The 16,899-nt window shown below is 34.0% G+C and overlaps 1 protein-coding gene across 1 annotated transcript in view; it reads left to right on the top strand.

Annotated features, from left to right (window-relative positions):
* Positions 1 to 15,978, top strand: part of LOC130895718 (uncharacterized) — a 40,581-nt gene extending 24,603 nt beyond the window's left edge. The window contains exon 18 of the mRNA XM_057803217.1: positions 381 to 15,978. Coding sequence (XP_057659200.1) covers positions 381 to 1,061 — 681 coding nt within the window. The 3' untranslated portion in view covers positions 1,062 to 15,978. The remainder of the gene's footprint in view (positions 1 to 380) is intronic.
* Positions 15,979 to 16,899: the final 921 nt, after the last annotated feature.

Below are 16,899 nucleotides of genomic sequence, written 5' to 3'. Positions count from 1 at the left end.
GGAATCCTGGAAGGTTTGTCGCATATGAAGCACTAGCAGCCGATTCAAAGGAATGTTCCTTTTAAAAATTATTCAATTCTACATCTTGCGCGTTATTCGAAATTTTCCTTCCACCAGACTCAACCTTTTAGTGTGAGGTCCCGTCTTGTTTCCATCGCTACTTCACTCTGGCTTCACTACTCACATTAAGACCTAGATGAGTTACCAGTCTTCTGATAGACCAACCATCTTCCAATTTGGCAATAACGGCAGCTTTCTGAATTTCTGAACTGAACTCAAATTATTGAATTATCATCAATAATAATGAACATAATAAAATATAATTTAATTTTGAACTACTTTATAATGAAAATGTGAATAATAGCATAATATTTTTATAGGACACATTAGATAGTATAACAAGTGCATATCAAGCGACAAATGATGAAAATCTAGAATCGTACGAAGACGACGAAATCTCTGAACAATCAGATCCAAAACACCAAGAACAAAGCGAAATAAGTGATCATAGCGATGATGTAACATACGTTTCCGATCAATCTCCGACTTCTCAGTATAATTCACAAGCCCCAAATCATCAACAATCATCGTCAACGACTACAGATCAGCCCAAGACTGAAAATCAAGACTATGGCAGCTACAATAACTACTACAACTACCAAGCACCGCCGTATCACGCACCTCCCCATCCGCAAGGTTACGGTTACCCTCAACCGCCACCTCAACCGTACGATATGATGTATCCGCCTCAACCTCAACAACCCCAGTATAATTATGGATATCAAGGTTATCCGCCACCGCCCCAACCACACTATCCGCCTCATCCGCCACCACCACAACCGGGATATGATTATAGCGGACAAGCACCACCTCCAGCACAACCTATGTATGGGGGATACAATCCATATCCAACACAGTATCCTCCACCGCCTCCCACACAAGGAATGTATCCTCCTCCACCGGCTACCGGGCCTACTCCTCAATATAGTGAATATCAGCAATATGCTCCTCCCATGAACAATGTCGCTCCACCTCCTTCGCAGTATTATCCTAATTCTTAAGGTGTTTTAATATTAATTTAGACCAATCGACTTGGGGATTCAAAAAACTTGATATTTTGAGTTTTTTGTCCGTGAAATATCATGGAGTGATAGAATTAGACAGACTTTCACATCGCTCTTTACTCCTTTTTTTCTTTGTATATATATTTATATATATGTTTACTTTATAAGCAAATTTTTCGTGTATATTACTTATTAGAAACATTAGACTTTTGAATTATGAAATTTTGTACATATTTTATGATGAAAAATCTATTTGGAAATATGCAAGTAGTATAATTGATTTTTATTGTTTACATTTGATAAAATTGAGACAAAACGAAAACTCTACATATTATATTTAAAAATTATTCGACAGGGATAAAAGGGATTTTTTGAAAATGGCAAACTTACAACTCCGGAAAACTTTCCTATTTTCTATTTCGAATTTGAATTTCTCCGTTTCCACCGTGAAATATAAATACAGATAATGGAAAACTGTATGAAAATATGTTATTGTCCAGGGTTATGAAAATTGTGAGTATTGGTGGTAGCAGTAAACAGTGTGTTCATTATGAATATCACCAACAGTTCCAGAAATTTCATCCTTGAAATCCAAAGAGAAATTGGATTGTTTTTGCATCCATTGAAATATTGTGCTCCGGTTTCACAACCATATACACTAGAGTCCTGCCAATCTGGAGATCTGCCTAATTCGGACAGTGCTATAACTTAAATTTTTTTTCTAAAATAGATGAATTAGGAAACGTAAAGAAAAACAAGTTTTTTCAAATAACTTCATCCATTTATTAACACAAGACACAAAGTAATGAGTAACATATGTAACAAAAGTTTTCTTAAAAAAATTTGTAGTGCAATTTTGAAATAACAAAATAATGTTAACAATTCATTTATTTAGCATATCTTACTTAACATATAGTTAACAAGAAACACAATTTAAATTATACCTAAAGGGATATTTTCTTCAATTGCGCGCAAAAAGGGCCATTTTCTTTAGTTTTTGTTTAACACGTTGCAGCATATGCTGAGCGGTGTGATTGTCATTTTGTCATCCATACATGCTTTTTCTAGTTTCTGTAAAAACAGTGGAGGTTCATTTTTAGCAGACACATTGCAGCTGGCTGACACACTTATGTGTTGTTTGTTCATTTTCAATCCTGGTGTAGATTGTTCCTATTGGGATATCAGACTTTTAGAAGACAATGCTTTAAGTTGATTCCGGATTACCTTTGAATTCCCCAAGGTGTTGAATAATTACTTCATTGTTTGCCGATTGTTTCTCTCCAGTTTATCAGTCTAATTCTGTATTGTTTCTTTTCTCAGTCTTAAGAAACCACATCTAGTCGTAAATTCATGAGCTCATGCAGTTTGATCTTTAATAAAAGGATCACTGATAGGGATTCCTTACTATCTTTCTTGGGTAAACTGCTACGTTTTTCAATAATTTGTTTACTTGGGGTAGTACAAAAGTTCTCCAATTTACCTCCGTTCTCTATCAAATCGGATATGGTTGCTTGGAGAAGTAGAAATGTTTTCAATTTTAGCTCTGCTCTTTTTCAAACCGAACAAGGTTGCTTTGTAGTTACCAACATCTTTGGCTAGCTAATCTTTTATTGTGAAAGGTTTGCTAGTAATGATGAAATAATAGAATGGTCAAGTACAGAATCTAAAAATCTACATTAAAAACTACTCACAAAAACACACGCTGATTGACTGACTCGTCATATGTTTTTGGGAACGGAAGATGTATTTAGTGTCTGACTTTTAATATTCCACTCAAAGAGATAATATGACATTATGTGACAAAAGTCCACCTTATCAGAAGTTTTGCTTATCCGAATGAGATTATGTTCCAAATAGTTCGAATTGGTGAGACTCTAGTGTATCAATAGTGTTCAAATAAATTTTTATCATCAACAGCTTCAAAATGCAGTTCCCGTTACTGCTGCTCTAGTTAAAATGATAAATTTAGCAACTACACCTTCACGATCAAAATAATTGAAAACTAGATGGCACGAGTCATCATTAAATCGAAGAAGAGTTGAAACTTGATCTCGCGGGGAGGTACTGACGCAACTGTAACACGTGTTTGTTTTGTCATAAGTCATTTTATCACTCACCTATCGTGTCATAAGAGTTTATAAAACTCTTCAAATAATTTAAGACATATTAGTCTTCAGTAGTAATCGTACTTCCAAAATTAATTACCTTTCCATTTTATGCGATAATACTTTTTATCAAAAATCGACAAAAATTGTTTGTTTATGTGCATTTTCACATATTTAACTCAAATTAAATCCAGTGTAATATAAATTGGACGATAAATGGAAATAATTCAGCAATAATTTGTTGAAAGGAGAAAAAAATTGTTCGTGTAACTCTGCAGGTTATTTATAAGATACATTTTGTGTTACTCTTGATTTTATTTCTACATCAATCGCAATCCTTATTAATTGTGACAATTATTAGGATTTACTAAACGGAAATTATTTTCAGTGAATCTCACGACTTACGGAATTAAAATCAAGAAATTGTGTTAGAAATTATACCATAACTTTATTAATAGGAAGAATAAAATATTCTAGTTAGTTTAAAATTCCACTTTTATGTGATTTTTTTTAGTGACAAATTGTGATTTAATCAAGTGTAATCTTTTTTTTTTCGTATGTATTAAATTGTGTAACCCAAATTGATTGGTCTTCGATTTCCGAGTAGTGCAATAGTTTTAACGGAAAAGAATCTGTATAATTCTTAAGGTCCTAGATGTTGGTGGTATTACAAAATTATCCTTTTTCACGGTATTTTAGGTATTTTATTAAGATAGTTCTTGAATTTTTTTTGTGTAAATTTAAGTAATTTGTATAAAGTAGCGTTGTAACAAAAAGTTTTATTTTAAATTCATACACGACGTCATAAATACTTGTCTACCAATTTGATTAAAAACAATATATACTTGAATGGCACATTTTTAGCCTAACCCAGGTCTGAAGTGAAATAATTGTATAAACTAGGTTATGGTGGGTAGTTGTCACCGATAGAGCTGGAATCAATAAAAAGTCTCTAATTTAAGAGCAAAGTATTGAGCCACTTTGATAATTTTTTTAATATAACTTAGTTTCTTTTTTTTATTAGAATCTGCCCTTGTTGCATATCATTCTGAAGGACATTCAATGCTCTAATTAATTTATCAATTCTATTTCTTTTATCGATAATATTTTTCCAAAAAATTACAATATGTGATGAATATGTTTCTTCTCTTGCTCGAATGATGCCTTGCATACAATCGTTTCATCTATCACTGTCTCTTGTATGTTCAAAACCGTGATAGTTGCTGGATTTTTTGCATTGATGCTTTTATTAGCTTGTTCCAAATTTTTTCTATTAGATTGTCCACACAATTACATTTCTGAAGAATTTTTTTAATATCCGAGTTATATGAGGCTTGGGATTGTCCTGTATTAATGATAATTTATTCCCAATGAGGCTGTTATAGAGGATATCAACTGATTTTTATAACTTAAGGAATCATCATTTAACTGCTATCTCTTGTAGGTGTAAAACCATGGTAGGTGCTGGAGCTTTTGGTTTGATTCTTTTTTAGCTTGTTCCAAATCTTTTCTATTGGATTGTGGTCGTCCATATAATTACTACAATACCAACATCTCTGAAGAAATTTTTTAATATCAGAGTTGTATGAGAATTGAGATTATCCTGAATGTATAATAAAAATTTATTGCCAATATGGCTATTATATGCTCATTCAAAACTTCTGCTACACAACGGTTTGTAGTGATACCATTATTTCGTCCCGGGGAAATGTATGATAATTCTTTGTGCGAAATTACCCCCAGAACATACTGGGTCCACTTCTGTAAGCATTTCTTTTTTCTATACTTTGTGCAGATCGGTCTCCAGCGCCTCTTTTACGTCGCTTGTTTCCATGGAGCCATACTCTGGTCTAGTCTGATAAGACTACCGTTTCCATTGCTGAGCAGTCCGACACTTGCTTGTCGATAACATTAAATTGTCAATACAAATATTTTTACGAACTTCTTGTTGTTTAAACATGAGGGTTTAAGCACCGCGAATACTTAGAATACTGGCAGTTAGGTAGAACAAAATTACCGACTTTTTACATATTTTCATCAGTGTTTGGCGTGCAAGGTCGACCTGAACGCGAATCATCTTCATCAATGTTTGGCAATTAAATTTCAGTTGCAGTTTTTCCCAATTTCATGTGAAATTTCACAACAATCCGTTGCTCTATTTTTAATTCGATCCTTTTTATAGCAAAACAAAAAAAACATTCTATAAAAAGGAAGACGACGGCTACACTGGTAGATATCGCATTCGAAATAGTAGGCGTACTTTTTATGTAGCAGCGCTAGTCTCGTTATTTAATAACCACACCTCGTATTTATTAGTCACTTCGTGATCATGATTTCTGAAAAACAGAATTTTCGAGATATACACTTATAGTGTTCAACTGAGCTCTGCTTTTACGTGGTACTGGTGAGATGGATCGTAATAAGGTCTAATTCTTATATTTATACATTTTTTTATCAAATTTGGATAAAATGTAAAAACAAAATTGTTTTTACGGAACTCGTTTGCTAAATAAAGTCGGTAAATTCTGTCGTTAACATAAGGGTAAATTTATTTTAGACGTTGCCAAATGTATTCTTTCTTAAATTTACATAAAAAATTTTACTTTCCAATTGCAACACCCCTGTTTTTCATAACTTTCTATACATTTATACTGAGGAAAAGTGAAAAAACAAAAATTTTATTTTGTGTAAACAGAAAGTGAAAAGGGGAAACCTGAATGTTTCAGAGAAATTAATTGCAAATTTTCAAAATTTTATGATTTTTTGAGTCCGTGGTCTATATTTTTTAAAAATAATCGAGACAAGTCAAATGAGACTTTGAACTTTCGATAATTTCTTTTCTAAACCACCGAAATTGGAATAATATCTTGAAATAAAACTTACAAAGCGTTGGACTGTAAAAGAGGAGCTTTTAGTCAAAAAAATCTCATGATTCGACACCTCTAGATCCGGTGGAAAGGATCGTAACCCCTTTTTTCACCAAAACCACCAATCACGTAGACATTAGTATTAAAGTTAAACCACACAAAGAAATATTATAAGAGCTATCTTAATATACCGTAACATTTAACAGATTTGATATTTTTCGAGGATTATGATATAAAAATAGCATTGGAAGTGGAATATGACTTTATTTTATCAAACTTTATATTATAAAAAAAATTGCAAATTGAGATTATTAACAATTCTGAATAGAAGTTATGAATATAATACTTTTTAAAAATTTTATTTTAAGAACTTTTTTTTAAATTTCCAATGTATTGTTTATATTGTAAAATTATTATTAAGGGAAATATCAAAAATGTATCTATGACTTTATATTAAAAAACATCAGAATTAGTCCTGAAGCTGGGCATATGGTATTTGGAATAAATACATTTTCCAATGTTTTTTGTAATAGTATCCAAAGAAAACTTATAAAATAAATATATAAATAACAAAATTTTCAAAACTCTTTGCCGCCTTTATTGACATTATAATTTGAGAACCAAGGTTTCGTGTAAGAACCTTGATTAATTTCCGAAAATTTTTCAGGGCACACAAAACACAGTTTTATAATGAAATATACTGGGTTTAAAAAAAGTGATTGATTTTATGGATAGATCAAATGATATTGTAAACCTATGAGTTATTTCACTGTCTTTGAGCTGATTTCCGTATTTTCCAAGAAAATGGAGTTACGTAATTTGTTTATAAAATTATGACCTAATAAACGGAGATAAGCAGTTTTCCGTAGGAATTAAAGCGGGTTATTTCCTTTTTAAAAACTCTTTATTTAGACAATGAAAAAACATTTTCTTGGAACTGGAAAATATTTCCATTTAATGAAAAATGTATTAAACCTAAATAGGTATTCATCAGACTGTTAAAAAAAATCTACTATGTTCTTTTCTTATTAATATTGAAAATATTGTTCGAAATTACGAAAAAAAAAATCTTGAAAAACTTAGATTTATTAAAATTAAGAGGTGCGTCGAAAATTTCAATTTCTCATTTGATTAACTTTGGAACTCGTTAACAAGTGATCGGCATAGTTGAGTCAGAACATATTTCTGTAGAGAATTGAACGCTCTCTAAAAAATATTTGTATAATTTTCTGATATATTTACTTTTCCAAAAGTTATTTAACGCTAAAGATGGATTGATTTAAAATATTTACATTCTTCTAATTTTCCGACGCAACCATCAACTTTATGATAAAATTTGGTAGGACTTTTTTTGTTGAACATTTGATATCCTATAACTTATCTCCTAAAAAATTTTGAATATTTTTTACAGATCGTAAGTTATTTGCAAAAAACTAAAAACATTCCATAACTTTTGAACGGCTTGACCGATTTGATCGCGGTCGACGCCATTCGAAAGGGCTTGACTGAACTTAGATTTTGACTACGGTTTGGACAGATTCGGGTCGGTAGGAAAACCACGTCGATCGCCAAAAAGCCGGTCAAAATCGGTTGATTCGTTTGTAGATCGTAAGTTATTTGCAAAAAACTAAAAACCTTCCATAACTTTTGAACGGCTTGATCGATTTGACCGCAGTTAACGCCAATGGAAAGGGCTTGACTGAACTTAGATTTTGACTATGGCTTGGACCAATTTGGACCGGTAGATTTTGAAATCTTAAAAAAACTATGAAATTTTTTTCTTGGGAATAACTTTTAAACGGCTTTACGACCGATTCCAAAAACTAATCAGCTCTTAACATCAAAAAACCACGTCAGTACCCACCCAGTCGGTCAAAATCGGTTGATTTGTTTGTAAATCCTAAGTTATTTTCAAAAAACTAAAAACCACAAAAACATGAAAACAACTTGTTATATGGAAAACGAACAACTTGAAAATAAATTTAAACTATTCGGATAGTATCTATCGAAACTGATTTACACATTATTGCAAAAATCAAAATAGTATCTGGAGATTACACGAGATTCCACGTGGCGTATTAATCCTTTCTTTTTTACCACTTAAGATTCCTGTTTTTGCCAAATATTGCCTCTTGCTTAAAAGCAGCCTTTGTTCCAGTTAATTTAATACTGGTACTAGTACACCCTTCCTAATCACTGATATCGCCGAGTACCTCTTCAGCCTAGCAGCACCTCCCTTATGTATCCCGTCATTGCTGGACGGTGTCGTTCGTCTTTAACATCCAAGAAACGACTTCTTACAGTAATCAAAATTTATACAGAAATAATTTAATGACAATCACTAACTAAAAAGAGGTACGCACTTTTGAAATTTCGCAGTAATAATAGTAGATAACTATTGTGTTACCTGAAAGAAGTTGTTGAGGTTTGCAAGTAATTAGTAGAATTGCCATAATATATTAACGAAATCGAAAGACGTTTTCAAGCTTTCTGTTACTTGAAAAGTCTCACATATGCTCTGCTTCGGCACTAGATCTAATGTTAAAATGTCTAACTTCCCATAATTATGTTGGCTTCAAAGATATTTTGTAAATTAAAGGTGTCCAACTATAAATTGACACATTTTAATAATGGTAAAATATACACGTTTATAAAAATATTGAAGAAATGAGGTAAAGAATTTTTTTTTTCAAAATTTAGTGTTAAAATATTTCAAAATCGATTCTTACGTTCTACAACATTTGAAATTTATAATAAAAAAAAACTATAAAAAAAATGTGGAACATATGTCATATGGTAATAGTTTATAATACAAAATAATCAATGATCCTCTTTTTTTAAATTAAACACCCATAAAGGCATTTGGAATATTACAATGTGTTCAACTGTGATCAATGAGCAATTCAATTCTAACTTAATCTAATGGAGTTTAAAATTCAATATTAACTTATTATATATTATTATATATTAACTTCAGCGTTCCTTAGATTCTGTAGAATAGATTGCACCAAAGTGCCCACACAAGTTCTGCTTTTGGACTAACACTAAACTACCTCAAAGAGCTTGATCCTCTTTAAGTCTTTTTTCTAACCCAATATTATCAAGGAGCTGGATAGCATCCACATTGACATAATAATGGAGTCTTCTTAATTTCTTAATGATCTGGTCAACAGTATCCATTTCTAGGTCCCTATGAATGTACAAAGAGGCATCTACTAAGCTCCTAAATGCTTTTTTTTTGGAATCTTTGAATGATTGCTAAGTTGCTTGCTTTGGTGTATCCCAACAGTTGGATACCAGAAGTCCATACAAGCTTAAGTATCTGCAGAGTAGAGACAGAGTGGAGTTTCTTCAAATTAACCAGTAAATTTTTCTATATTTCAGACCAAGTTCTCTTTTCTCTTCAACATGAACCTTCCATAGAAGTTAGGCATCTGAACTAATACCTAAATATTTTCCTGATTTTGAGCGCACAATCAGGTTATTATTATTTGTTTGTGAAGTTAATTTGAACTGATAATTTCATTAAGTTCAATTTTCCAACTCTTCGTTCAATCATAGATGCGGTGTACAGCTTTTTGAAGCTTATTGGTTGCTTCTTCATTACTTCTCCTATTGCTAAAATGGCAGTGTCATCGGCGAAGGTGGCTATGGTATTATTCAATGACCTTTTGTAATAATTAATCCCGAACATCAGGCACCAACAGTCTGCGGAGGATAACCTTGTTTTGTGACAACCCTAGCTGTCCTAAGAGATCAAGATCCGTTGACCTGGCTGATGATCTTGAATCATGAATTTCATCTATTTTGGTCAATCACAACTCTGGACAGGAGTGGTAGAAATTGATAAAAAGAGAATGAATTTCAATACTCTAACGCTCGAAAGGGCATAAAGAGGCCTAAAGTAGAAGAAAAAAATGAATGACATGGTCAATTCAAATTCTATAGATCGATACAGAGGAACAAACCGCTGTTTAAAAATATTTACAATCGACTAAAACTTTTTCGTGATACCGGCCACTTCGTTTATAGATTGCCTCCTTAGGAAATCAGGACTGTAACTTTTATTAAAAAGTCCTTACAACGCATTTATAATTATTACAATCTTATAATCTAATTTGATCAATGAGTAATTTTTGTCTCACCCAAATTAGTACATGAGACTTGAATAACTAAAGTCTATTCACTAATATACCTTGGGTTCCAATATTCTTCTTCACTTGACTTATATACACTACCGAGCACTAGATTTTTGCACTAGATGTATAGGATGGATTTATATATTAACGTTATTCGTACATCCCAAAATCATTTTTATTAGAAGAAAACAATAATACAATAATTTCTTCTCCTATTTTGTTTTTTTTTTTTGGGAAAACCAAACTCTATTACACTCGAATGGAGATGCCTGTTTAAGTTTCTGGTCAACTCTGGTTCGCCTATAAGTCGAATTTCTTTCTTCTGTATCGAGTCGAGCATCCTCAGAGTATGCTTCGGAGCTGATCTCCAAATGTGCGAGCAGTACTCCAAGATGAACGAATCTCGTAGAGGATTAGAAGCTGTTGCGGGGTATATAGATTGTTTAGACGGAACCAAATCCTGAGCCGCAGTACCAGAATGTTTTCAATATGGTGATGATCAATTGCTACCTACTACAGATTTATAAGGTCGGCATGCCAAACCATGTCAAAAGTCTTCTATATATCCCTGATTCCCTCAAAATAGCGTCTTTTTAGAAATAAACGCTTCAATTGTAAAGCATCATATTTTCATAACCAGAAGAATTGAAAGAATAATAAGAATCATAGTGAACAAAAACATTATATGAAATATAGCGAAAACTATGTACAATTGGATTTTTTTATATTCGTTATAATGCGTTGTTGAAATGTGTCAATATTCAAATAACACTTGTATTAGAATAACTATTTTGAAACGAGTTTTAAGGTAATTTTTATATATTAGAATATGAAAAAAATTCCTTACTTTTTACATTTGCTCAATCATATGTCTAATATTATTTCAACATTTAACTAATTCAATATCTGCCTCAAACATTTAGATACATATAGAGTCGTTATTTCGAAGATAAAATTTTCGAAAAAAAAAAAACAGTTTATCGAAACTTCATCTAATCATTTGACATTTTTTTAACTCTTTCCTCCGCTCCGAAGTTCCTGAACATCCTGCATCAAATTTTTGATTATATTATAGGAAAATTTTTATTGACCCGTAACATCACAATACAGTAGATTATAATTGTAATTTTTAACTGAAAATACTGTCTGAAATATTTTTTCATGTCAAAACAATATAAAAACGGAAAGTAAACTTTCGACTTACACGAAAGTTACGAAAAAGGGTTTTATTATAAAAATACTTCTACATTCGAATGCTCCCCTTCAATATACTCCCCTCCCCTCACTACACACCTTTCCATACGTTTTTTCCATTGATCGAAGCAGTGCTGGAAGTCTTCTTTAGTGAGCGCCTTTAGAAGCTCTGCCGTTTTTTGTTTTACCGCTTCCATCGACTCAAATTGGGTACCTTTCAAAGCAGATTTTATCTTCGGAAACAAAAAAAAGTCGCACGATGCCAAATCTTGTGACTACAGCGGGTGTTCGAGCACTAGAGTGCGCTTACTGGCCAAATACTGCTTCACAGATAGCCCGTTATGGGCAGGTGCGTTGTCTTGGTGCAAAATCGGGCCGTTTTTTACGAACTCTGGTTGGAAGTCTGATCGTCTCGAACCCATTCAGTCATCACGATACCGTTAATGTCGAAAAAAACGATCAACATTGTCTTAAATTTTGATTTTCTCTCTCGGCCCACCAACTAAAAAACGGGCGCACCAGATAGAAAATTGTCCTCATAGGCCTCTTGCAACAATTTAGAGCACTCAGTCGGAGTTTTTTTTTTCAATTTAACGGCACGAGAAAAAAATACGTTCGTTTCAAACAGCTACTGCACAAATACTATTATAGTGGTGGAAACGTGTTTTGGGAGGTGCATAGACAAGATATCTAGATACCCAACGCACTACTCGTTTTTTACCCCACCCGTCTAAGGCGCCCTCAAGGTGTGCAGTCTTGTTATTTAATACACAGACCTCGTAAAACAATGGTCTGACACACAATTGATTTGCACTTAATTAAAACGTAAGAAGTTACACGGTAAAAAAATGTTCTTAAGCGGAACGCGAAAAAAGTCTATAATGTTCTTTTGCTTAGCAGACGACAACCTTGATTTTGCCGCGATATTCTGCCATTTCCTAATCCACAAAATATCTATAGGGGTAGACGTAGAGCTTTGTTCGATGTACTGAAGGGCTGCATCAAATGCATTTTTATCATCTTTATGCGATACTCGAGCCATAGGTTCATTGTCTTCGTTATCATCATCGTTCTCGTTCCCATCGGTTGTTCGAGTTAGAAAGTCAGTGATTTGGTCGTCAGTTAATTCTTCTTCTATTGTGCAGCTGTACTGATTGATCCACTCACTTACGTCAACATCCGGTTGTAAAGTTTGCAACTACTTCAAAATTGTTTTGAGTGTCTACGTCTTGAGTTTCGTCATTTGTTGCACGGGATGTTTTATCTTCTTTCTCTTCACTCATTTCTTTTAACGTTTCATTTTTATTTTCTTCCATTTTTGGCCACAGTTTACGCCAAGAGTTTTTCAAGCGTTGATATCGGCATTTCTTCATAAACTTCAGCAATTGTATAGATGACACCTTTTATATTTATTGATTTCATCGCTTGAAACTAGCTATTGACCTCTCTAAAATTTATCTAATTTATTTTCGACGATATCGCATCTTCAGCCACTCAATGACCCCCTGGTCCATGGGTTGGATTAGGCATGTTACGTTGGCAGGAAGAAACAAAGTTTTATTTCACCTTTTTCAAGTTCATCTTCGGATGTGAGATTACGCGAGTTTCTTTTCTCTTAGATGTTTTGTAACGGCAGGGACGAACTGGTCATAAAACCATTCCTTAAAGACTCTGGAATCCATCCAAGATAATATACAGGCAGTGATGTCATTTCAATGTTTTTGAACACCCTTGGTTTTCTTGCCTCTCCGATCACAATCAATGGCATTTGTGTTACTACAGAGAGCAATTGTTATTTCATCTTTGGCAATTTTTGTACCAGCTACAGACTCATTTTTTGCAGCAAGAGCTCTTGCGGGGAACATTTTGTAGTTTAAGCCAGACTCGTCAATGTTATACACTTGATCCGGGGAAAGTTTCAGCTTTTTAACCAAGTTAAGAAATTTTGGAACAAAATCATTAGCAGTTATTTCGTCAGTCGGAAATAATTACATTTCGAATACCGTGTCGTTTTTTCTACCGATATAGCCAGTTTTCACTCACTGTAAACTTTTCATTTTCATTGTCTCTAACTTTTTATACAAAACCAGAGTCTTTTCTTTAATAATGGGTCCAGGCAGTGGAGTTCCTTTTCTTCTTTCCCGCTTAAACCACACCCACAAGGCGTTGTCTATAATTTCAATTTTAGGCTCTTCAAAGCGCATTTCTCATCATCGATCGTCACTGTAAGACTTTCAAGAGTTTTCCGATTTTTTCCAGTTTTTAACAGTTGTTATCCTAATTCTTAACCCACTTCCAACCTTTTAAAGAGACGCCTTCATACAACCTTTCAGGCACATTCATTTTCTCCGCTAAAGACAACGTCACATGCTTACGTTTCGTTGATACAATAGAAGAACACTGTCACAACTGCGTGCATAATAACAATCATATCGACTTCGAAATAAGTTATTTTATGTTGAAACTGTACAGACTACCTCACCTATCAACAATCAGCTACTACTGGGAGTTAGACCATGGCAATGCAGACCTGACTGTAGCTGCGGCCGTATGATCGGACTAAGCGGGGAGTCAGACCATCCGAGGTCGGATTAACAGGTTCTACTGAATAATTATTACCATAAAAATTACATGTATTGATATAACTATTCAAACAAAGGAATATATTGATAAAAATTACTTTAGAACTCTCTTAAAATGACATATCTATTGCTGGAAGTTAGTCATGCTTTATACAATACCCAGTATTCGATTTCCTTAGATTAAAAACGGAAGGCTTGTAGTTGTATACTTAAGAATAGTAACATTACTGTATGATGAATGTAATTATTGTATGTTATCTTGTAACAAGATGTTAATTTTTAACGGGAACTGAACTACATAATTTTATAGATGTCATGATTTTTTATAATCACATAAAAGGATGTTTTGATAATGCTACATCAACACTTTCAAAAATGCATATAAAATTATCAGAAAGTTGCATTTGATATTTTAAAAATAATTCGTTATTCTTAATTATTTTCAAACAAAATTTGAAAAAATTCCACGTATTCCAAACTATTATTGCGATAAATTTTTTATTTTTTTTAATATCATGAAATTCATTCTTGCCTCCAGTTGATCTAGCTCAGTAATTAAAACTAGGTTTCTGAATGTCCTTTGATCCGTCTAATCTCATATAAGAGGCCTGGCTATTAAATAACGAAAAAGGGCTTTATTATAAAAGTTATTCTACATTCAAATGCTCCCCTTCAGCAAATTCCCTCCCCTCGCCACACACCTTTCCATACGTTTTTTCCATTGATCGAAGTAGAGTTGGAAGTCTTCTTTAGTGAGGGTCTTTATGAGCTCTGCCGTTTTTTTGTTTTACCGCTTCGGGTCCCTTTCAAAGCAGATCTTTTTCTAACCTTTCAAGGAAATCTGATCAGACCCGTTGATGCAAGAGCTTTTGTTTAGGAATCAGATTTTTTGGCACCAACTTCGCACAGACTTTTGTCATGTGTCAAATATTTCTAACAGTTTCTTTATCGGTGTTTACAGCCTCGGCAATAATCCGGATGCTCCTTCGACCATCTGCACGCACAATTTGATTGATTGTTTCTGTTTCATTTTTAGTGCTCTCTCGGCCCTCACTAAAGCGCTTACACCACTCAAAAACACACGCACGAAATAGAGAATTGTCCCCATAGGCCTCTTGCAACAATTTATAGCACTCAGTTGGAGTTTTTTTCGATTTAACGAAAAATTTGAGATTGATACGCTGCTCCTGTTTTTCGGCACTAGAAAAAAACACGTTCGTTTCAAACCGCTACTGCGCAAATACTATAATAGAGACGGAAACGTGTTTTGGCACGTGCATAGACAAGATATCTAGATACCCAACGCACTACTCATTTTTTACCCCACCCGTTTAGGGCGCCCTCTAGGTGCGCAGTCTCTTAATACCTAGACCTCATATCTACCAGCCTCCCTCACTTAGGGGCAGTGAAGCTCAGGACTTCTTAAGGAACAAGCTGTAGTTGCAATTTCCACTCCCTGGCGATTCGTAATCCATTGTATAGTAGTGGGCGGCCATTAAGCACGTAGTCCTCATAGCCTCGTCGTTCCCCACTTGATATTACCAAAGATATCTTTTGAAAAGCCGATCAAGCGCTTTGGCTTGAACCTTTCGACGACTTAGGATATAATTCCTAATCAGTCGAAGAGGAAAAAACTGCAGTGGCTTTGTTTCGCTACCGGGTGGATACCGCACGCTAGCTCCATGTATGAAATCCATCAGCTGTTCTTTAGAGAAACCGGCAGCTCGATTCACGGCTGCAGATTCGATCGTCCCAACGGACTCTGCTGCGAGTGCAATTTTATGGCTTTTGGATCGAACTCGCTGTTTGATGGGCGCAAAGCCAGGTAAAGCCTGGATATCAGGGTTGGAAGCCCTGGATGAAGAAGGATTGGAGGTTGGGGCAACCCTAAGATCCAAGACCATCAAGTCCCAAGCCGTCTGGGCATCATTGGTCTTCCTTCTTTTTTTTATCTCCGCATCATTGATGTTGCAGCTTCTGAGCTGGACATTGTCAGAAGCACTGAGCAGAGCTTCGACATTGGTAAACATCAATGATTTGGGGTAGTGAGTTCCGTGGTCTCTGTTTGCTCAGAGTCCTCGGGGGAAGATGAGGATTTGTAAAAAAAACAAGTCTCGCTACTCAATCAGCGCTATTTTGTAATCGCACTAAACAATCTCATTCACTGTAATATGTATAGTTTGTGAGTTTTATTGCGATGTAAATCTATTTCATTTAAACAATTATGGTCACTATAAGATGTTGTTAGATTATCTAATCACGTAATAACTCAAGACAGAAGGTCCCTTAAGTAGGGACTGAATAAAACAACCGACTTGGTATTACATTGATATCACAACTTTTTATCGCAAAAGAACTGAGTTGCGAGGCGTAGTTTCTATTTGTAGATTTACCTCCTTTCTTCCTTTCTAGTACCCTCTACTTCTTAAATACAAACAACTAATTTTTTTAAAGCCCACTCTATGTCTTATGAGCTTTTCTTATTTTTTCTTGAGTTCCAGCTACAGTTTTTCTCAAAGTCCACTCCCTATCTCTATGGGCTTTTATTGGAGGTTTTAATGTTACAATTTTTGACAAGTCTGGACGGTAAATGCTTCTTAGTCTATTGTATTTACAAATTGAATACAACGTAAGCTTGCCTGGATGTGAATGCTGCAGAACCGATATCCACCAGCACATTATTGAGACTTAGGCCCTGACTTTTGTGTATTGTTATAGTATATGCTATACATATAGGAAACTGTTAGCGATAAACCTAAATTTTTCTAATTTTTGGACTTATGACACTATTTTAGCAAAGGTGCGATATGGGATTATACAAAGTTATTTATGCAGTTGGTGTTTCCAGAAAACTGAACTGAAATTGCAAATTATTCAAGTTTTCCTCTGATTTATACACTAACACTAATTGTACTCAAAAATTTGATGCTTCTATGTTTACTAAAAGG

The sequence above is a fragment of the Diorhabda carinulata genome, chromosome 6 (genome assembly GCF_026250575.1).
Source record: "Diorhabda carinulata isolate Delta chromosome 6, icDioCari1.1, whole genome shotgun sequence".
Classification (NCBI taxonomy): Eukaryota; Metazoa; Arthropoda; class Insecta; order Coleoptera; family Chrysomelidae; genus Diorhabda; species Diorhabda carinulata.
Note: the sequence above shows the minus strand (reverse complement) of the source record. Positions and strands in the feature narration are given on the sequence as shown.